Below are 23,084 nucleotides of genomic sequence, written 5' to 3'. Positions count from 1 at the left end.
TATATTTGGTACATATTTACATTGTAACAGCTGCATTCAGTACAGGTGTGCCATGCTTTTTTTGTTTGTGGGACTTTACAAACCTTGACATTCAAGCCCCATTCATACCTGCTTCTAACATGCATCCTTCATCCTGATCTTGTCCGCTATAAGTTCTGATGAAAATAATTTCACAATACATCTTTAAAATGCCTACACCTGACTAAAAATGTGGACACAATAATAATGTGGAAGAGATCAGGACACAACGCAGATTAGCACCAGGTATAAACAGGGCTTCAGAGAAATGCGAAACAGTGCAGACATCTATCAACACAGGAAACAGGACCTTTAACACAGAGACTGGACAATCCCATATGATACATAGCAGCGATGCTAAAACCATGACACTGTCCTAATCTTAACATTATGTACACTCTCACTCACAGGCTTGTTTCAGCTGTTGAAGACGATTCCCTCTTTACCCCTGGTTGAAGGAATTATAAAAGTGTCAATATCATCCAGCTCAACTCCCAAGACAATGTAATGTACCTGGAATAATAGACAGAAAGAAAGAGCACCGGAGTGCATTTAGAATCAGAACACAACACTGAAGTAATCTAATGACAACAACATTGCACTTCTGACACACACACATACCTGTACATACACACACATACATTACAAAGGTGAATACACCTTAGACACGGATAAAGATTCTTGCGAGTGCAGTGCTCCAGACAGACTTACAAAAAAACGGTGTTTCCCTTTAGCATCACCGTCAACATATAAAGTGCCATCTCATCAGAGGGGACTTGAACATGGCAGACAGCTGGTTCACAACAGGTGCCGTCTTTGTTCCGATCCCAACAGCCCTTCAGTTAGGAGAAGTTAGTCACCGGTCAGTCTGTGGGTTAAGACAAACCCTTAAAAGCTCCATCAAAAAGCAACTACGTCCAGCGCAACACGAACATAGCGTTCACCCTAAAGGTAACAGGGGAAAAAAGTAAAGGTAACAAAATAAAAAGCCATAGCAGAAAACAAAGCAAGCTCTTCATATGGTTGATTGAAACTCTGCACTTGAAATTGCATGTACCAGTAATAGAAATGATTAATAAATATATATATATTCACAAAGACGGAAGCACAATTAAATATGGCTGTCGTAAATAGGTGACACTGACGTGTAAAGGCAACTGCAGGGCATTGAAGAAGAAAAAGAACACTCTCTGGCCCGGCTAACAGGGAATGCATAATAAAAGCTTTTTTCTTCCACTACAATCCCTCTACCCCTCTACCCATTCTCTGACTGTAGCACCTAACAGGTGTCCACCAGAGGGTTACGATAAATCCAAAATGGCACGCTAATTCCTATGTAGTGGCTATTCCCTATACAGTGGTTATTCCCTATACAGTAGCTATTCCCTATAGTGGATATTCCCTATATAGTGGCTATTCCCTATATAGTGGCTATTCCCTATATAGCTATTCCCTATATAGTGGCTATTCCCTATACAGTGGCTATTCCCTATATAGTTGCTATTCCCTATATAGTTGCTATTCCATATATAGTTGCTATTCCCTATATAGTGGCTATTCCCTATATAGTGGCTATTCCCTATATAGTGGCTATTCCCTATATATATCCGAATGCGCCGACATCTGCAACGTTTACCATGAATGCAATATCAGCAAATGTAGGAACATTGCCTTTAAAAGCTGAATTGTCAACAGTGTGATAAGACTGAATCCTGGTCTTAGAGAGACAGAGCAATAATACACATCTCCCAAACACACATCTACTGACATCAGGTCTTCCATACTGCCTATAAATACTGCATGACTAAGATGATATTATAGGAAACATGTTTTGAAGTTGCATAAATTGTGTCCATCATTTCTATTATTGTGCACACAATTAGTCGTTTTTAAAATTGAGAGGCTCAAATCACAGAGGCTCAATTCAGAAGTGTCATTGATCCTTGTATATGTATATGCTACCCTCCTATCGATCCTCAGAACCTAATTTGTGTTAGGTGTTTTGCACAATAGAATTGCATCAAGTCGGAAGAGAGAGATGAATGGAAATCACTCTACTGGGCCATTATCTGCCACATGGGGATTGTGTGGTTGTGAATAGATAGTTGTTGTTGTTTGTGTTGTTCCTAATCACCATATTGTAATGGTCCCTGGAAGAGCTGTGGAACAGATCGCTGTGCTCTGACTGACAACACGCTTTCATACACAGTACAAAGTGCCTGAGCTGGCAGAGAGAGAGGGAGTGAAACAGAGAGAGGTGGAGTGATAGAGGGAGACAGAGAAGGAGAGAGTGGTGTGGAGGAAGGGAGAAGGAAAGAGAAAGGGGAAGAGAGGGAGAGGCAGATAGGGAGGGAGGGGGGGAGAGCAAGAGAGAGAGTCCCCTCTTTAGCTGTTTGTCACAACCAAACAAAGAAACACACCATGACAGCTATTAAAGTTCTGAAAGCTCCCTCTGATTACAGCACAGTCTAACTGGAGATTATCCATCACACACACTTACACACGCACACACGCTTCTAGGGCCGTCCAGGGGCATTTTGAAGGGAAAATACATCCAAAACTTTCCTGATAATTTGGTCAATATATCCTAACCACAACTGAAATACCAATCATTTCTGTATTACTTTAAACTCTTGGTCGAACTCTAACACTTCATAAAGTGACCACCAAACTCCTACTTTAACTACATTTAAATGTCATAACCAATTATTACATTTGTGCAGCCTTCACCATGCTTGGATGTTGTGAGAATAACACAATTATTACATTTGTGCAGCCTTCACCATGCTTGGATGTTGTGAGAATAACACAATTATTACATTTGTGCAGCCTTCACCATGCTTGGATGTTGTGAGAATAACACAATTATTACATTTGTGCAGCCTTCACCATGCTTGGATGTTATGAGAATAACACAATTATTACATTTGTGCAGCCTTCACCATGCTTGGATGTTATGAGAATAACACAATTATTACATTTGTGCAGCCTTCACCACACATTTATTTCATAAATTAACCTTTTACTAATCAAGAAACAGTACATACAAACACCATTACCTGCTTTCACTTCCATTTTGAAATCGAGAAGAATGTATAAAGGACAAATAACCCAGTTTACTGCTGTACAATCTCACATGCATCCCTATCAATGAATGGGCCAATTTCCAATAAAGTTTTTCCTAAATTGAAATAAAACATTTACTTGGTTCTGGGAGGGTGATTAAATTGGCTGCATAAATATGATTAGTGTTCCCCCTTTCACAATTGTGGGCTTCAAATGTGTTTTAAGAAGGATAGGTTGCTGCTTCTTGTCAGAGTCTAGGAGACAGGGGAGAGAAACAGGCTTGCTTCATCCTACTGCCTGAGATTCAGAGAAACAGCCCTTCTCTAATTCTGTACCCTACTAAAAACATTAGAGAATGAAGGGGAGACAATTAGAGCAACAGAGAGGAAGAGACCAGTCCACACAGACACCAAACCTTGGGACCACATCACCCCCACCCTGAAACTCCACTGGCTCCCAGTTCAATACAGGATCATCTTCAAAATGCTCACATACCTTTACTGACCTCCTGCACTTCACTGCGCTTTTCTGACATTGGCCTCCTAACCATCTCTCACATTGCAGCCCTCCCAACTCTGGAACTCCCTCCCTCTCCATGTCAAAACCTCACAATCCATACACATATTCAAGACCACACAAAAGACACACCTCTTCACATTATCTGTTGTCTTAGAGATCCCTCACTTCCCTAGTTAGTGTCATCCTGTTTAGTTTTTTCCCCTGGTTAGTCTGTCCTTGTGTTCGGTGGAGTTTTATATACTTACTCATTTTAATGTATGATTTTATTGCTTTTAATCGTGCAGATTAGATTGTATACGTAAAGTGAATTTGGGTGTCTTGTAAAGCGCTTAAAATAAAATATATTATTATTACTTAAGGGTTATGTTGACAGCTTAGCATGTACGGGTGAGATAGACAACAATGACATTACACTGACACACACATGTATGATCTATGTACAACGCTGCAGCATTAATGGGGCAATCCGCAGATGAAACAATAACAAATAGGTTCCCCTCTGTTTTGGTAAAAAGCTGAAGGATGGGCCTGGAAAAATGTAAACACTCTGATATTAATAGACAGAGCTATGGATGCAAGGACTGACCCTTCAATATATACAAATGATAGTATCAAGCATATTTTGAGGCTATACAGTGTGTTTTTACAGACATTGGAGTAAAACAAGCTTTTGGTTCTGATGGGGTATGACAGTTAAACTAAGCTTATGAGGCATTTATAAGTTATATTCATCAAGAATCATATGTATATATAATTAATACATTTATAAGTCCAAAAATGTATGAAGCGTCTGCAGATTGCCCCTTCAAACTACTGAAAAAAAGCCCTGTGTGTATGTCTTGTTTCAAACGGTAGGGGGCGTAATAATGTCAGTTGCATGCTCCAGTCTCTTGGTCATGCTGGCTCTTAGGGCACCAATATTGTCCACTGTGAATGGTGCCTAGAGAGTCTCTGAACGGCGATAACGTTCACCATGCATTGTCTAGGTAAAGTGACATCGAAACAGACAGACAAAAATTCCTCTTCTCCTCAGCAACATAATGACAGCAGACGGACATACAGCAGGAATTTCCAGTAGTCTTGAGTACGCCTGGCAAGTGGTACAGTGTTGTCTGGGTTCTATGTGCTTCTTTGGGTGATTACGCGCAATGATGGAGTGGGGAGAGATCAGGGAGGGATGGAGGGAAGGACAGGATTAGAAGAGCGGAGTGCATCATAGATTTAAAGGGAGAGAGGCAATGTACAGATTGGGCTTTAAAGGGGAACGGCATATAATTTTTAAAGGGGAAGCCATGCTTGAGTTGAACCACTTCTCACAAGTAAAAACACTGTTTCAGTCCAGAAGCACTGAAGGTAGGAGCGTAAGATTGCGGTTAAGAGGGCTGTGTAGAACTGGGCTGAGCTGAGCTGACTGGAGGAGAGGAGGAGGAACGGGATTCAGGAGAAGGGTTCATCTTCATGTAGGTCTTCGAGCTCTCCCTCCCTACTTCCCTCTCCACTGCTGCCCTTTCTGAAATAGTGACAGGAGACATATAGAGGGGAAGAGAGAGAGAGAGAGAGAGAGAGAGAGAGAGCGAGCGAGAGACAGGGAAAGAGAGAAACCGTAAAAACAAATACATTTTTGTTGTTGTTGCCTTCTTGAAAATGTGAACTTTCATGTGCCTTAATCACAAACTGGTATGTGATCTGTAAATATGAATACAAATATAAAATGACAAGCCTAGTTTATCCCAAAAGAAAAAATACTATAGTATACTATGGTTAAATACTATAGTATTCACTGTAGTGTTTTTGCGGACTTCCCGTATAGTATTTACTGTAGTGTTTTTTTTATAGCTTTGACATAGCAGTGGGGGCTTTGTCTTTGAGGAAATCTACTGGACAAAATACTCCAACAGCAAATTTTCCATAACCTGTAGGTCGGTAGGTAGGACTGAAGTCTGAACAGATAGTTCAGAGCTTCTGCTCTTTTCTATAACCTGTAGGGAACACAATATATCCCAATTTGTGCCACCCATAAATGAGAAACCTACATGCCAAGTATAGATATTGGTGGCACAAATTGGGATATGGGGAGGGGAATGGGCAGGGTGTATGCAAATGAAATAGTGTAGTATATACTAAAGTATTTACTGTAGTGTTTTTGCAGACTGTAGGGTTGTTGTGGATATTACCGTAGTATTTACTGTGATGTTTTTGCAGTCTGTAGTATACTGTAGTATTTACTATAGTATTGCACAGTATACTACACATTTCTATAGTAAGTACTACACATGATCGAGGTGTGTAGTATAGTATTCTACAGTATACCAGTTTACTACAGAATTCTATAGTAAGTACAGTAGTATTCTTATAGTAAACTGTAGTATTTTTGCATGTGGGTAGCCAAGGAGAAAGCACTTAGCTTTAGGGAAAAAGACAGGATCGTTCCTGACTTGCCACGATTGGCTGAGATAACAGATACTATATGGTGCTGATGAACTTATTTAGCTAAACAAAGGAGACAAAAAATATCCATTCACATAGAGTCCCGTTCACATGTGAAATCTTAGAGATGGGTGGGACTAAGGCTTAAGAGGGTGTCTACAATGCTGAATGGGTGTACACAAAGAAGAGCTCTCCAGCAAGTGTAAAAACCTCAAAAGTGGGTAAACAAGTATATCAACTTTCATAGCAGCATTACTTTCCCATCATTTTCTCCAATTGCAGTATACGATATGCCATTTCGAAGCTCGGAGTCTGCACTTTTATAAACTGTAAAGTCCTATTTTTGTCACAAATTTAAATAAGGTCTTGTAACCAGTCACATATTTAATCTCTATCATACACGTGGCGAGAAACAAGAGCCACCTAATGTCATCGCATTGAGAAAGGCAAGAAACACCATCTTCAATGACAACACACAGAAATGGTGACAACAACACGTTATGTGTAACACAGGGAGATGGCAGTCGGAGACTTTTGAGTCACAGTTGGATTGACAGTTGGGGAAAAACATTTGCCCCGCGATTCTCATGAAGGAACACCAATGGATACGGACAACAGGATGGGGGGTTGTTAGGAATTTTGACAGACAGCGTGCCAGACCAATGACCACACAACTTTACCTTAGAGAGGGGTGGAGTTTTAAAGAGTGGCGGAACGGCCACGCATCCCTGCAGCAGATAGAGCGGGGAAGAAAACGGACACAGAGTCAGAGGTCAGAGCCTGAGGTCAGGAGAGGTCGTTGGAGGGTGACGGAGAGCTATGAGCATCCTTCCACCACTACACTCATCCGGGAGTCAGTTGCCCTTCGACATTGATCAGCTCAGCTTTGAGGTTTTTCCCTAACGGTTAGGGATAGGGTCTGTGGAGGGTAAGCTGATCCTAGATCTGTGCCTGAAAGCATCCATCTGTCATGCAATGTCAGTTAGCCTACATTAGTGTGTAAGGTTTGTAGAGATGGGGTGGTTGGGTCATGTCCTCAGCAGGGGGCAGTGGTGTTGTGCTTCCAAGTTGATGGGCAGGGTTAAAATAAAATAAAATAGTATTGGCCGCATACACATACAGCTCTGGAAAAAAATAAGAATATAAAATGATCAGTTTCTCTGGTTTGACTATTTATAGGTTTGGGTAGGTTTGGGTAAAATTAAAATTTTTGTTTTATTCTATAAACTACTGACTACATTTCTCCCAAATTCCAAATAAAAAGATTGTCATTTAGTGTCACGTCTGCTCCTGCTCCTCCCCTCCGGCGTACGATGTCACCAGAATACTAACCACCCTGGGATTCATCATTACACACACCTGGCACTCATCATTACGCGCACCTGTGAACCTGGACTCCATTACCTTCATCATTTCCTCCCCTTTATATGTCACTCTCCCATGTTCACTCACCAGTTGGTATTGTTCTTGTGCATCGGCATACTGCCTTATGTTAGTGTCGTGTTCTTGGTTTTGTTGTTTTATTAAAATGTTTCACCTGAACCTGCTTCTGACTCACAGCCCCATCATTACATTTAGAGAATTTATTTGCAGAAAATGAAAACTGTTGAAAATAACAAAAAAGATGCAGTGTTGTCAGACCTCGAATAATGCAAAGAAAATAAGTTCATATTCATTTTTAAACAACACAATACTAATGTTTTAACTTAGGAAGAGTTCAGAAATCCTCCACAAAATTCACAGTGGGTGCGACAGCAAGGCTGGAATCGGTCAGATTTGTCTTTGTGAAGGATGCATGAAAAAATCCACGTACAAGGTTGTCCTAGAAGAAACTTGCTTCCTTCTACTCTGACAATGTTCCCCAACTCTGAGGATTGTTTTTTTTCTAGCAGGAAAATGCTCCATGCCACACAGCCAAGGTGTGGATGGAAGACCACCAGATCAAGACCCTGTCATGGCCAGCCCAATCTCCAGACCTGAACCATATTGAAACCTCTGGAATGTGAGGAAGATGAATGGTCACAAGCCATCAAACAAAGCCGAGCTGCTTGAATTGTTTTTGCGCCAGGAGTGGCATAAAATCACCCAACATCAATGTGAAAGACCGGTGGAGAGCATGCCAAGACGCATGAAAGCTGTGATTTAAAATCAGGGTTATTCCACCAAATTGATTTCTGAACTTTTCCTGAGATAAAACATTAGCATTGTGTTGTTTAAAAATGAATATGAACTTATTTTCTTTGCATTATTCGATGTCTGACAACACTATATTTTTTGTTATTTTGACCAGTTGTCATTTTCTGCAAGTAAATGTTCTAAATGGCAATATTTTATTTAGAATTTGGGAAAATGCTGTCAGTAGTTTATAGAATAAAACAGAAATTTTCATTTTACCCAAACACATACCTATAAATAGAAATAATTTTGCAGTGGTCTCAATGTTTTCCAGAGCTGTATTTAGCAGTTGTTAATGCAGGTGTTCCTAGCTCCAACAGTGCAGTAATATCTAACAATACACACAAATCTAAAAGTAAAAGAAAGAAATTAAGACATATTACGATGAGCAATGTTGGTTGAGTAACTGGGTGGTAACCGGCTAGTGACAGAGACTAAGTTCAGGGCAGGGAACTGGTTGGAAGTTGGCGAGTGATGGCATTTAGATAAAAGCTGGTTCTCAGTCGCTAGGTCCCAGTTTTGATGCACCTGCACTGACCTCGCCTTCTAGATGATAGCGGGGTGAACAGGCCGTGGCTTGGATGGCTGAGGTCCTTGATGATCTTCTTTGCCTTCCTGTGACACCGGGTTCTGTAGATGTCCAGGAGGGCAGGCAGTGTGGGTGCATTGGGCAGACCAGACCACCCTCTGAAGAGCCCTGCAGTTACGGAGCCAGACCAGCCAGACCAGATGCTGATGGGATGGGGGCGTGCTCCCTTTGCTGTCTCCCTTTGCTGAAGTCCACGATCAGCTCCTTTGTTTTGTTGACGTTAAGGGAGAGGTTGTTTTCCTGTCACCACTTCGCCAGGGCCCTCACCTCCTCCCTGTACACTGTCTCGCCCTTGTTGGTAATAAGGCCTACCACTGTTGTTTCGTCTGAAAACTTCATGATTGAGTTGGAGGCGTGCATGGCCACGCAGTCATGGGTGAACAGGGAGTCCAGGAGGGGGCTGAGCATGCACCCTTGTGGGGCCCCTGTGTTGAGGATCAGCGGGTGGAGGTGCTGCTACCTTCACCACTTGGGGTAGCCTATCAGGAATTCCAGGTCCCAGATGCACAGGTGGGGTTCAGACCCAGCCTGAAGGCTGAGCTGTAGTCAATGAACAGTATTCTTACATGCTGTAGGTGTTCTGCTTGTCTAGGTGGGATAGGGCAGTGTGCAGTGCGATGGTGATTGCTTCATCTGTGGACCTATTGGGGAGGTACGCAAATTGCAGTGGGTCTAGGCCCTAGGGTGTCGGGTAAGGTGGCGGTGATATGATCCTTAACTAGCTTCTCAAAGCACTTCATGATGACAGAAGTGAGTGCTATGGGGCGATAGTCATTTAGTTCAGTTACCTTCACTTTCTTGGGTACAGGAACAATGGTGGGTATCTTGAAGAAAGTGGGGACAGCAGACTGGGATAGGGAGAGATTGAATATATCTGTCAACATTCCAGCCAGCTGGTGTGCACATGCTATGAGGACACGGTTAGGATTACAACTGGGCCGGCAGCCTTGAGAGGGTTAGCACGCTTAAATGCCTTGCTCACGCCGGCCACGGAGAATGAGAGTTCACAGTCCTTGGGAGCGGCCCGTATGGGTATCACTGTGTTATGTTTGGAAGTTAAATGACAAGACAGTCATTGATGCAAGTAACCAGTGTTGTTCAGCACATTCCAATACATCTGGGTATATCAAGCACACGGGTAAAAACACTGTTGTTGCAGTAATTAACATTTACCAACAGATGGTAAACAACGTGCCATCTTACACTTACACTTAACATATTTCATTTTATAAAATAGGAAAGGAGCTGTCAATTCACAATCACAACAAACCTAGTAATAACATCCAACATGAACAGTTCAGTTTTGTTAAACTATTTTTAAACACATTTTGATAATCTCTTCACTTTTATTTTTTTTTAACTTCTTTAAAAAAAAATCTTTGTCTGTCAACAGTCCATAATAGGAAACCTACAGATGAAGTATTTTAGGTGTCAGGGACAGCCGCCCACAGCGTGAAAAGACAAGGGGCTTTTCTGTGAGGACTGTGGGATCACGGCATGCGTGTCACATGACTATCTTAGGGGAGTGCTGATGAACATGGGAGTCCTGATGGGCGAGGGAGCGACTGCCCTGTAATCCCTTGGCTCTTCGCCCAGTGAGTCAGGCCCATGAATTGCTGGGTGTCCATTCTTTGTCATGCGACCCCTATGACCATCAGAGTTCTGAGTAGGTGCTGGCTCAGCAACCCGAAGGTCAACCCTATTACGATGGTACAGTGATCCATTCACTTTGACCAAGTAGGAGCGTGGTGCAACTTTATGCACACAGGATGCGAGTCTCCAGAGGCCCGCCTGGTCCCCTGTTTGTGGCTTCATCCGCACCGTTTCACCTACCATAAGCTCAGGTAAGTAATTTGCTGATTTGTCATTGATGAACTTGGATATCTGTCCTCTGTGACAAAGCTTCTCCAGCATGTACGTCACCACACAGGGCTCGAGGAGAGTGTTGGCTACTGGCAGAGCTGCTTTTAAGCGCTAGGTCTGGTCTGGCTGCTATTCATGCCTTCAGTTGAGGGTATTGCAGCGCCACTGCAGGACCGCTTTCCAGGCATCCTTGCCTTCGCAATTTTGACTACCGACTCTGCCTTCCCATTGGCTTTTGGGAAGGCAGAGTCGGCAGGGTGACATGGCGATGAGGTGACATGCTCAAATTCGTATTCTGCAGAATATTTCCGGAACTCAAAACAGGAGAATTGGGGTCCATTATCTGAGATTACACTACAAGGCTGGCCATAGCGGGCAAACTGCACATTGCAACGTTTGATTTTCGTCTCTGCTCAGAGGTCGGGGAGGAAGTCAATCTCCCAAAAGTCTGAGTAATGATACCAGAAGAAAGTCTTTGCCACTGTGCTGGAAGAGATCTAGACTTACTATCTGCCAGGAGCGCGTCGGTAGCTTTTTAAAAAAAAAATTACCTTTATTTAACTTCTTCGATATAGGGGGCACTCTTTTAATTTTTGGATAAAAAAACGTTCCCGTTTTAAACAAGATATTTTGTCACGAAAAGATGCTTGACTATGCATATAATTGACAGCTTTGGAAAGAAAACACTCTGACGTTTCCAAAACTGCAAAGAAATTATCTGTGAGTGCCACAGAACTGATGCTACAGGCGAAACCAAGATGAAATTTCAAACAGGAAATGCCCCAGATTCTGAAGGCGCTGTGTTCCAATGTCTCCTTATATGGCTGTGAATGCGCCAGGAATGAGCCTACACTTTCTGTCGTTTCCCCAAGGTGTCTGCAGCATTGTGACGTATTTGTAGGCATATCATTGGAAGATTGACCATAAGAGACTACATTTACCAGGTGCCCGCTTGGGCTCCGTCGAAATTATTGCGTAATCTCCAGCTGCGTGCAATTTTCCATTTGGTTCAGAGGAGAAACCAAACTGCCACGAATGATTTATCATCGAATAGATATGTGAAAAACACCTTGAGGATTGATTCTAAACAACGTGTGCCATGTTTCTGTCGATATTATGGAGTTAATTTGGAAAAAAGTTCAGCGTTGTAATGACTGAATTTTCGTTTTTTTTTCTTAGCCAAACGTGATGAACAAAACAGAGCGATTTCTCGTAAACAAATAAATCTTTTTGGAAAAACGGAACATTTGCTATCTAACTGAGAGTCTCCTCATTGAAAACATCCGAAGTTCTTCAAACGTAAATGATTGTATTTGAATGCTTTTCTTGTTTTTGTGAAAATTTTGCCTGCTGAATGCTAGGCTTAATGCTTATGCTAGCTATCAATACTCTTACACAAATGCTTGTGTAGCTATGGTTGAAAAGCATATTTTGTGTTGTTAACAAAAGGCTAAGCTTGTGAGCCAATATATTTATTTCATTTCATTTGCGATTTTCATGAATAGTTAACGTTGCGTTATGGTATTGAGCTTGAGGCTATAATTACACTCCCGGATACGGGATTGCTCGATGTTAACTAGGCAAGTCAGTTAAGAACAAATTCTTATTTTCAATGATGGCCTAGGAACAGTGGGTTAACTGCCTGTTCAGGGGCAGAACGACAGATTTGTACCTTGTCAGCTCGGGGGTTTGAACTTGCAACCTTTCGGTTACTAGTCTAACACTCTAACCACTAGGCTACCCTGCCACCCTCTGTTGCTCAATTCAATGCAGATGGTGCATTTACTGACATTGTCATTTATTTCACTCTGCATTCCTGGTCAATATAGCATGTCACATGCTTTTCTGTAACAGGCCTCACCTCCAATGTGACTTGAGTGCATGCGCACCAACATCTCATGGTGCAGGGACCGGGGAAGAACAGCTATCTGACCCTTGAATATCACTCCATTTTAAACACTGAGCTCCTCTTTAACTGGCCAATATTCTCTGATGGCTAGAACAGGTTCTTCTGTGCAGTTGGGCCAGCCCATCAGAATCACAGACCTCAATGCCTGGAGGTTTTCGCCCCGGTCTGTGTGCTGTCTGATTTGTAACATTGGGGTAGTCAGCCTGGTTGACGTGTTCAACATCCACTTTCTCTGTTTGTAAGCTGCAAACTGTGTTGGTCATGCATGGCGCATGTGTGTGCCTGATGTAGTAGCCTTGCTGAGCGTGTTACTCACCTACATCTCGGCCCTGGTTTATACACCACCTTGAGGTTGTAGCTTTGTAGAGGCAGTAGCATGCTCTGCAGGCTTGATCTGTCTCTGCGGTAATGATGTTGTGCCCGTACAGGTAGTGGCAGAAGCATTGCCTTACAAACTCAATGCTGAGGCACTCCTTCTCTATCTGGGCATAGTTCTGCTCTGTTGGAGTGAGCGCTCTAGAGGCGGGCCCCCCTGCATGAGGCAACAGCCCAGTCCATGCTGACCCGAGTTACTTTGAATCGTGACAGGTTTTGACACATCGTAGTATCGCAGTACAGGTGTCTGGGTGACCAGTTGCATTATTTTCCTCACGACTGCGTCATGTTTTGGGAGCCAATGCCAGATGGCGTCCTTGTCCATGAGCGTCCTTTGTGGCTCACACACCTTCGAGAGCCACAGCAGGAACTTGGCCAGGTAGGTGAGGAATCTGACGAAGCGCTGCAGTGCCTTCACGTCAGATTGAGGGGTCATGTCCAAGACAGCCTTCACTTTCTCAGGATCCGCTTTCAATCTGGTGCAGGACAAGATGTGCCCGTGAAAGTGAACCTCTGGCACTTTGAACTGAAGCTTTTTTATGCTTAGCTTTAGCTTGACCTGTCTGCATCTGTCTATCAGGGCCAGCAGCATGGAGTCATGGTCAAGTTCTGCCTCCTCATCACTGTCTCCACAGACAACTACGAGGATGTCATGTGCTATGGGTTCCACGCCATTGAGTCCCACCAGCAGCTCTGTTTCCTAGCCTCAACTATTTCAAACTTAAGGGTGTGTTTCTGGCCCGCACAACACACTGTAAAAAACAGGCCTAAAGAGGCCATCAACTGGCCTGTATACAGCTTCAGCTTGGTGCTACTCTCTGTGAGTTTGTCTCTGGGCACGAGCCTCCTTTTGTTTTTAAGGCTCATAACTTTACACGTGACCCTCGAATCTAGCTGACATTGCTGTGGTTTATTGTTAAATTGTAGAGTGACCAAAATATTTTTGGGCACTCACTGCCCCTTTGCACTCGTTAGCATAGAAATCATTCTCAGTGCTGTTGTTCCCTTGATTTGTGTTTGTTTCAATGGAGTGCACTTTACTCTCCTTTCTCTTGCTTTTCATGTAGACCCTTGCAAAGTGATTAGCTATGCCACAGTATTTGCACATTTTCACATATATCGGCCGGGCAGGGTTGTTTTCCACATCCATGAGAAATGCCACAATATCTGCACGTATTGGGGCTGTCTATTACAGAGTTGGCTGTAGAATTAGCATTAGCATTATCTGTGGCAAAGGGGAATTTCTTTACTGGCTGACTGAATGTTGCATTGACATTGTACATATGCTACCTTTCTAGCTCCATGGACCTTATCCGTATATCTGTGTGCTGCACGGCATGTTTCCACTGCCAAACCCAGTATCAGGTCAAATTATCTCAGCAAACGTCTGAGCATGCCCTCATCAGCTATACAGAGCACTATCTTATCTCTGATCAGTTTGTCTCTTAAAACACCATATTCACATGTAGCTGCTTTTCCCTTAACCTGGTGACACAGCTGTCAATGAACTCCCCGCCCTCCTGTTTGTAACAGCCAAAAATCTAATGCTCGTTGATAACATTCTTTGCTGGCTTAAAGTAATGTTCAAGAGCATCAAGAATAGCTGTTGTGCTACCTTGCTGAGCTGCTGTCAGGTTCAGGTTATGTTTGTAAACATGTTAGTATTCAGCTCCCATTATAATCCTCAAAGTGGCAGCCACTACATCATCCTTTTCCAGAAGTCCCGTGGCTAGTGCATAGTCCTCCCAATCACCTCGGAACATATCCCAGTTCATGCTCTAATCTCCGCTGAGCTTCATAACGGTGGGAGGGGGAATGTTCACAGCCATGTCTATCCGGTACTAATAACACTAACTAGCAAAGTCACTGTAGCTAAGGTAAATTCCGGCTATATTTTACTCATGGACGCATTTTTTGTACACTCGAACATTTCGCTCATGAATAGTTTTCCCACTTCTGACACCATATTTGGACGTTAAACAACGAAACAGAGACATTGATGTGACCAATCAATCTTGTTCAGCACACTGCAATACATCCGGGTATATCAAGCACACTGGTAAGAACACTGGTGTTGCAGTAATTAACATTTACCAACAGATGGCATACAGCGTGCCATCTTACACCCATAACATGTTATCATTAAAGCAGAAAAGGTGTTTAGCTTGTCCGGGAGCAAGACGTCCGTGTCCGCGACGTGGATGGTTTTCCCTTTGCAATACGTGATTGTCTGGAGTCCCTACCATATATGTCTCATCTCTGAGTCATTGGATTGCAACTCCAATTGCAGCTGACATTTTGTCTGTTTGATTGCCTTACGGAGGGCATAACTGGACTGTTTGTAGTATTTGGCCATATTCCCAGTCACCCTGACGTGGTTAAATGCAGTGGTTCGCACTTTCAGTTTTGCGCAAATGCTGCCATCTATCTACGGTTTTTGGTTTGGATAGGTTTTAATCATCACAGTGGGAATAACATCCCCTATACACTTGCTGATTAACTAAGTCATTGTGTCAGTGTATGTTATTCTCAGAGGCAACACGGAATTGAGTCGCGATCTGATTTCCTGAAGGGAGGATGGGGGAGGGCCATGTAGCCATCTCAGAATGGAGCGTAACAATGGTCGAGAGTTTTTGCACGAGTACTGCAGGACATGTGTCGATAGAACTTCAGCAGCGTTTCATCAGATTTGCATTATTAAAGTTCCCAGAGACAATAAATATGGCCTCAGGTTTAGGGCTGTTAACTTCTTGGTGACAGGGGGCAGTATTTTCACGTCCGGATGAAATGCATGCCCAAATTCAACTGCCTGCTACTCATCCCCAGAAGATGAGACATGCATATTATTAGTAGATTTGGATAGAAAACACTCTGAAGTTTCTAAAACTGTTTTAATAATGTCTGTGAGTATAACATAACTTATTTAGCAGGCGAAACCCCGAGGACAAACCATTCAGATTTTTTTTTGAGGTCACTCTCTTTTCAATGGGTTTTCATTGGGAATCCAGATTTCTAAGGGACCTTCTTGCAGTTCCTATCGCTTCCACTGGATGCCAACAGTCTTTAGAAATGAGAAATTCACTTGAAGTGTACTGTTAGATAGAGGCGCGTGACCAGAAAGCATGCTTCAGTTTGTTTTCTTCCTGTATTGAACACAGATCATCCCGTCTTCAATTTTATCAATTATTTACATAACAAAATACCTAAAGTTGTATTACAAAAGTAGTTTGAAATGTTTTGGCAAAGTTTACAGGTAACTTTTGAGATATTTTGTAGTCACGTTGCTCAAGTTGGAATCTGTGTTTTTCTGGATCAAACGCGCCAAATAAATGGAAATTTTGGATATATATCGACGGAATTAATCGAACAAAAGGACCATTTGTGATGTTTATGGGACATATTGGAGTGCCAACAAAAGAAGCTCGTCAAAGGTAAGGCATGAATTATATTTTTATTTCTGCCTTTTGTGTCGTGCCTGCAGGGTTGAAATATACTTTCTCTCTTTTGTTTACGGAGGTGCTATCCTCAGATAATAGCATAGTTTGCTTTCACTGAAAAGCCTTTTTGAAATCTGACATGTTGGCTGGATTCATAACAAGTGTAGCTTTAATTTGCTATCTTGCATGTGTGATTTAATGAAAGTTTGATTTTTATAGTAATTTATTTGAATTTGGCACTCTGTACTGAGAGAGTTCTGTCAGGTGTCATGTACTTTGTTTGATCCAGATATCCATTTTGGAGGTTAATCCTTTTTCCAGATACGTTACATATGTTGAGTTTCTTTGGCTTTCTCTCTAAAACTGAAAAACCTCATGCCAAGCACCTAGCTAGAATCACAGAATGATGAACTTACTAAATGAGAGTTTCAGTCTGGATTTGAATGATTTGTCCCAGAGAGGTTGCCACACCGGCAGTAATTGAACATCTAATCAAACACTTAATGAGAGCCCATGAGCTCATGTTGCGCTACATTTCTATAGTCTATGCAATTGTGTGAGAAAACAGAGTTTTGATGGCCTCTATTAAAAATAGGAGGATCCCCATCAGCTTTCTATAGGCTAGGCCTACTATATTTATTTAGCAACTTTCCTAATATCAATCACATTGCTTTGCAACAAGAGTATATCCTACCTGGCTGGCATGAAAATGAACCATGGGAAAAGCGCCCTCCATTCGCTATTTAATTGTATAGATGACATTACTTTTTTCCCCATGCCCCTGTTCGGAGACAGGTGCATGATTATGGTCCATTCCAACTCAAAACTAATTTCACACATATATTATTTAGTATATGTAAAGACAACATTAAATTGAGAATAGTCTGATGGGTGACAATATTAGCCTATCACTTGTGAAGGATTGTCATGACTGTCCTGTGAGGATTGGAATGGGTCAGGTCAGGTTGGCAATGGATGACAGTAACCAGACCTTCAATCACACACAGAAGAGGAGAGGAGGGAACTGGGCCGGTTTGACAGCTCACATCCTGCCGTAAATTAAAGGAGAGGAGATCCAGAGAGATCTCCTTCTCCAAAACCCACCAAGGAATGTGCTTTGTGAAAACCTTTTGTGACTAGGGGGCAGTATTTTCATTTTTGGAAAAATAACGTTCCCGTAGTAGACGGGATATTTTGTCAGGACAATATGCTAGAATATGCATATAATTGACAGCTTCAGATAGAAAACATTCTAAAGTTTCCAAAACTGTAAAAATATTGTCTGTGAGTATAACAGAACTGATATTGCAGGCGAAAGCCTGAGAAAAGTCCAATCCGGAAGTGCCTCATGTTTTGAAAGCGCTGCGTTCCAATGCGTCCCTATTGAGCAGTGAATGGGCTATCAACCAGATTACTTTTTCTCCGTATTCCCCAAGGTGTCTACAGCATTGTGACGTAGTTTTACGCATTTATGTTGAAGAATACCCGTAAGCGGCTACATTGCGCAACTGGTCACCTGATGGCTCCCAGTGTGATTCTCGCGTAAAATACAGATGTAGCCATTATTCCAATCAGTCCTACTGAAAAACCAATTGTCCCAGTGGATATATTATCGAATAGATATTTGAAAAACACCTTGAGGATTGATTATAAACAAAGTTTGCCATGTTTCTGTCAATATTATGGAGCTAATTTTGAATATTTTTCGGCGTTTTCGTGACTGCATTTCCCCGGGCGATTTCACAGCCAAACGTGAAGAACAAACGGAGCTATTTCGCCTACAAAAATAATATTTTGGGAAAAAAGGAACATTGTCTAACTGGGAGTCTCGTGAGTGAAAACATCCGAAGCTCATCAAAGGTAAACTATTTAATTTGATTGCTTTTCTGATTTCCATGACCAAGTTACCTGCTGCTAGCTGGACAAAATGCTATGCTAGGCTATCGATAAACTTACACAAATGCTTGTCTAGCTTTGGCTGTAAAGCATATTTTGAAAATCTGAGATGACAGGGTGATTAACAAAAGGCTAAGCTGTGTCTCAATATATTTCACTTGTGATTTTCATGAATAGGAATATTTTCTAGGAATATTTATGTCCGTTGCGTTATGCTAATTAGTGTCAGTCAATGATTACGCTCCCTCATGCGGGATGGGGAGTCACAACAAACTTTTTCCCGCTGAAACTCTAACACATTCAAAAAGCGAATACGGGAACAATATTTATAACTTGAGAACGTGGGGAATGGCCAGAGATGATCTATAGAACACTAATGTCATATTGGTTTTGATTTTGTAATGTCATTAAAAGTGTTATAAAGGAAATACTATAACTTGAAAAGATATATATACACAACATGTACGAAGTCTCCATCTACGTTGTATATGAGGTACGAAAAATATTAAAGTATTTTTGTTAACTTCTTATTGCTGCAGGGGCAGTATTGAGTAGCTTGGATGAAAAGGTTCCCATTGTAAACGGCCAGCTCCTCAGTCTCAGTTGCTAATATATGCATATTATTATTAGTATGGCATAGAAAACACTAAAGTTTCCAAAACGGTCAAAATATTGTCTGTGAGTATAACAGAACTGATATTGCAGGCAAAATACTGAGGAAAATCAAAACAGGAAGTGGCTTCTATTTTGAAAACTCCATGTTCCATAGCCTCCCTTTGCTCCATTTAAAGGGATATCAACCAGATTCCTTTTCCTATCGCTTCCTCAAGGTCTCAACAGTCTTCAGACATAGTTTCAGGAAAATTTGCCAGAACGATAACATCACGTCAAGTGGTCACATGAGTTTTGCTCACGCAACTGAGTTTGGACAGCCATGGCTTTTCCCTCACCTAATGATAAAGACATTTGCGGTTGATATATTATTGATTATATATTTTAAAAACAACCTGAGGATTGATTATAAAAAACGTTTGACATGTTTCTGTGGACATTATGGAAACTACTTGGAATTTGTCTGCGTTGTCGTGACCGCTCTTTCCTGTGGATTTCTGAACATAAAGCGCCAAACAAACGGAGGTATTTTGGATATAAAAATAATCTTTATGGAACAAAAGGAACATTTGTTGTGTAACTGGGAGTCTCGTAAGTGAAAACATCTGAAGATCAAAGGTAAACGATTCATTTGATTGCTTTTCTGATTTTCGTGACCAAGCTACCTGATGCTAAGTGTACCTAATGTTTTGACGATAAAATTACACAAACGCTTGGATTGCTTTCGCTGTAAAGCATAATTTCAAAATCTGACACGACAGGTGGATTAACAAAAGGCTAAGCTGTGTCTTCCTATATTGCACTTGTGATTTCATGAATATAAATATTTTTAGTAATATTCATTGAATGTAGCGCTATGCTATTCGGCGGTTGTTGATGACAATTATCCCGTTAACGGGATTGCAGTGATAACAAGTAAAAAACTGAGCTTAAATGTATTTGGCTAGTTTTTGAAAACATAGTTGCACACCTCATGGTTGTATTAATTTGGGATCTATTGCATCCCACAAATGTCCCAGAGTATGTTTGGAATATTTATTTATTGCACAGAAGGACAACCAATAGAATAGGTTGACTTTTGTACTATGGGGGATAGTAGATTGACATATGCTAGTGCCTTTGCTGTTCGTTAGGCTGTACTCATCTTGTTGGCTGATGAAAAGTAGGCTAAATGTAGACAGTTCTATCTTCAATAGGCGCCTCGGAATTAGATAAGAGGAACGCACACAGTTGCGTCTCCAATGTATCCGTCTTCATTCACTTTGCCTACTTCTTAGCTGAAATTCCTGTGAGAAGGATCACCTGACGGGAAATTGGCTAATAAGAATTTAGATATGGTCACGTTGGTATGAAGAGATTCGGGAGAGAGGTGCAGGAATGCGTAATATATATTTTTACTATAGCCCAAATTACGGCATGCCGTGTAAAGGCACGGGGACGAAGACCAAACAAACACGTACACAAAACACAGGGTTGAGACCCAGACAAAAGAGCAAGGAGTACCTCGAATACATACACACACGCACAATGATTAACATACGGGACGAGACCCGGAATCATCTGCGCAATCCACAAGGGCATGAAAGCCCAAAACACACAGCACAGGTACTCACACGCACCAATGGACATTGTAACAATAATCGACCCCACCATGGTGAACAAAGGGCGCATATATACAAATACAATCAGTTGGAATTAGGGGCCAGGTGTGCGCAATGAAAGTTCCAGAGGGATCCTTGACAGATTTCTGAGAGAGTCTGCTTCGGAGCACCGCTCACTTACTGCCACACAAGGGGGATGCCTCTTGGAAATTTGAGGCCTCGTGAGAAAATTATCAAGTGCTTTTCAAATTGTGAATGAAAGACTGATTCCTTTCAAGCACATTTTTTCAGAGTCCCATCATCTAAACAATAAGCCTAAAGTTGCAAGCAACATCTAAATTAAGTGTAACGGCTGTCCTCTTCGTCTTCCTCTGATGAGGAGTATGAGATCGGACCAATACGTAGCGTGGTAAGTGTTCATGATATTTAATAGAACGGAACACTTAATGACTAAAAACAACAAGAAAACGAAAAAATGAAACCGAAACAGTTCTGTCTGGTGCAGACACAATAAACAGAAAACAACTACCCACAAATCAAGTGAAAAAAACAGGCTACCTAAGTATGATTCTCAATCAGAGACAACTAACGACACCTGCCTCTGATTGAGAACCATACCAGGCCAAACGCAAAACACAACATAGAAAAACGAACATAGACAACCCACCCCAACTCACGCCCTGACCAACCTAAAACATAGACATAACAAAATAATTAAGGTCAGAACGTGACATTAAGCATATAGGAGGACTGGTTATTTGTTAACCGCTCAACACAGAATAGAATGTTTTTCTACGAGAAGTGTTGTCTGTTGACAAGAGACTTGTACTTGTTTAAATGTTTAAAAAAATAAATATATATATGATTTGATTTCCTTTGAAATCGTTTCGAGAAAACATCCTTTCTTTTTTTTAAAGCTATATTCAATTGTATTCTTCATACTATAAAAGAAGAAAAAATAATGCCACGGAATTCTAAGCAAATCCTGTCTGCTAAATGAACTAGTGTAGCCCACAGCATAGTCATATCAGGGCCTAACATAAGGACAACTTGGAGTATGCTATTCTGTTCTGAAATTGACAACATTGTCTTCATGTCATGTTTCTTTAGACCTGTCTAAAATAAATAACTGCTTTCTTGTGATGGTGTAGGCTACATTAAATGGATTTATTAGACTTTCAAAAAAAGTAGATGTTCTAAAAGGTCTGCATCAGTGGCTTGAAGGCTATGCGTGGAAGCCAGGAGATGCTAAACATGTTTATGTTAATTAATGGTCAATTACCGTGAGACCAGCTGTTATTTGCTTGACAATCACTGGCTGACAAAATTTCATGACCGCCACAGCCCTACTCAGGATATGCGGTTTCCAGTTTGCACAAAGTGCAGTGCAGTTCCTTGAGAGCCATCGAGGTATCGGCTTGAGGGGGAATATACACGGCTGTGATGATGACCGAAGAGAATTCTCTCGGGAAGTAATGCGGTCGGCATTTGATTGTCAGGTATTCTAGTTCGGGTGAACAAAAGGACTTGAATTCCTGTACTTTACCACAATCACACCATGAGTTTTTAATCATGAAACATACACCTCTGCCTTTCTTCTTCCCAGAGAGTTTTTTATTCCTATCTATGCAACTGAGAACCCAGCTGGCTGTATGGAGGGGGCAGTATATCCGGGGAGAGCCATGATTCCGTGAAACAGAGTAAGTTACAGTCCCTGATGTCTCTCTGGAAGGAGATCCTCGCCCTGAGCTCGTCTACTCTATTGTCCAGGGACTGAACATTAGTGAGTAATATAGTCAGAAGCGGTGGATGATGTGCACACCTCCTGAGTCGGACTACTCCGAAGTCCACTCCGAATACCTCTTCTCTGCCGACGGTGTCTTGGCACAACCTGGGATAAGTTTAATTGTCCTGGGGGTTAGGAACAACGGATCCAATTCGGGAAAGTTGTATTCCTGGTCGTAATGCTGGTCAGTTACCGCTGCTCTGATGTTGTCAAATGTTCTTTCTGGCTGTAAGTAATAACACAAAAAACGTTCTGTTGCTTAGGAACTAGAAGCAGAGCTGTCTGTCGGTGCCATCATTGGCAATATGGAAAGGTTTTGTTATAGATGACCCATCAACTTCAATGAACGATGGCGATGAATTGGGTTTTCTGTCCATGATATCATTTAAGGTACTCCAAAGTCCTTTTCCATTGGTTTTTATGTCATTTATCTTGGGATAGTAATATAATTTCTTCTTCTTTTTGTTCAATTTAGTCACATTTCTCAGTATGTCAACCAATCAGTTTACAGTATGTCAACCTCTTGAATAATTTCTTTAAATTATACGATTTTTCAATTCACCATCAATCGAGGGGGCTTTAACAGTTCTCACAGTTAATTTCTTAGCAGGTGCATGCTTGTCAACAATTGGCATGAATAATTTTACAAATATTTCCAGTGCTGCATCTGGATTAACTTCCTCATACACAACATACATTTTTTACATATTCAACAAAAGAGTCCTGAGAAAACATTTTGAGTTCTGAGAAAACACTTATACATTAAATTACTTCATGCCCAACCTTTGGCTTTCCTTATTATTGCCACAAT

At 41.6% G+C, this 23,084-nt stretch overlaps 1 protein-coding gene across 2 annotated transcripts in view; it reads right to left on the bottom strand.

Moving 5' to 3' along the window:
- Positions 1–28: 28 nt before the first annotated feature.
- The window catches only part of LOC109891854 (calcium/calmodulin-dependent protein kinase kinase 1), a 141,083-nt gene continuing 118,027 nt past the window's right edge, over positions 29–23,084 (bottom strand). The window contains exons 16-17 of one of the 2 annotated variants that reach the window (XM_031826997.1): positions 6,711–6,758; positions 29–5,113 (exon numbers count right to left, since the gene is read on the bottom strand). In XM_031826997.1, the coding sequence (XP_031682857.1) occupies positions 5,041–5,113; positions 6,711–6,758 (121 nt within the window). In that variant the 3' untranslated portion in view covers positions 29–5,040. The remainder of the gene's footprint in view (positions 5,114–6,710; positions 6,759–23,084) is intronic. The other variant, XM_031826998.1, reaches the window with a different exon arrangement.

This window comes from Oncorhynchus kisutch, linkage group LG6, assembly GCF_002021735.2.
Source record: "Oncorhynchus kisutch isolate 150728-3 linkage group LG6, Okis_V2, whole genome shotgun sequence".
In the NCBI taxonomy this organism is placed as follows: domain Eukaryota; kingdom Metazoa; phylum Chordata; class Actinopteri; order Salmoniformes; family Salmonidae; genus Oncorhynchus; species Oncorhynchus kisutch.
Note: the sequence above shows the minus strand (reverse complement) of the source record. Positions and strands in the feature narration are given on the sequence as shown.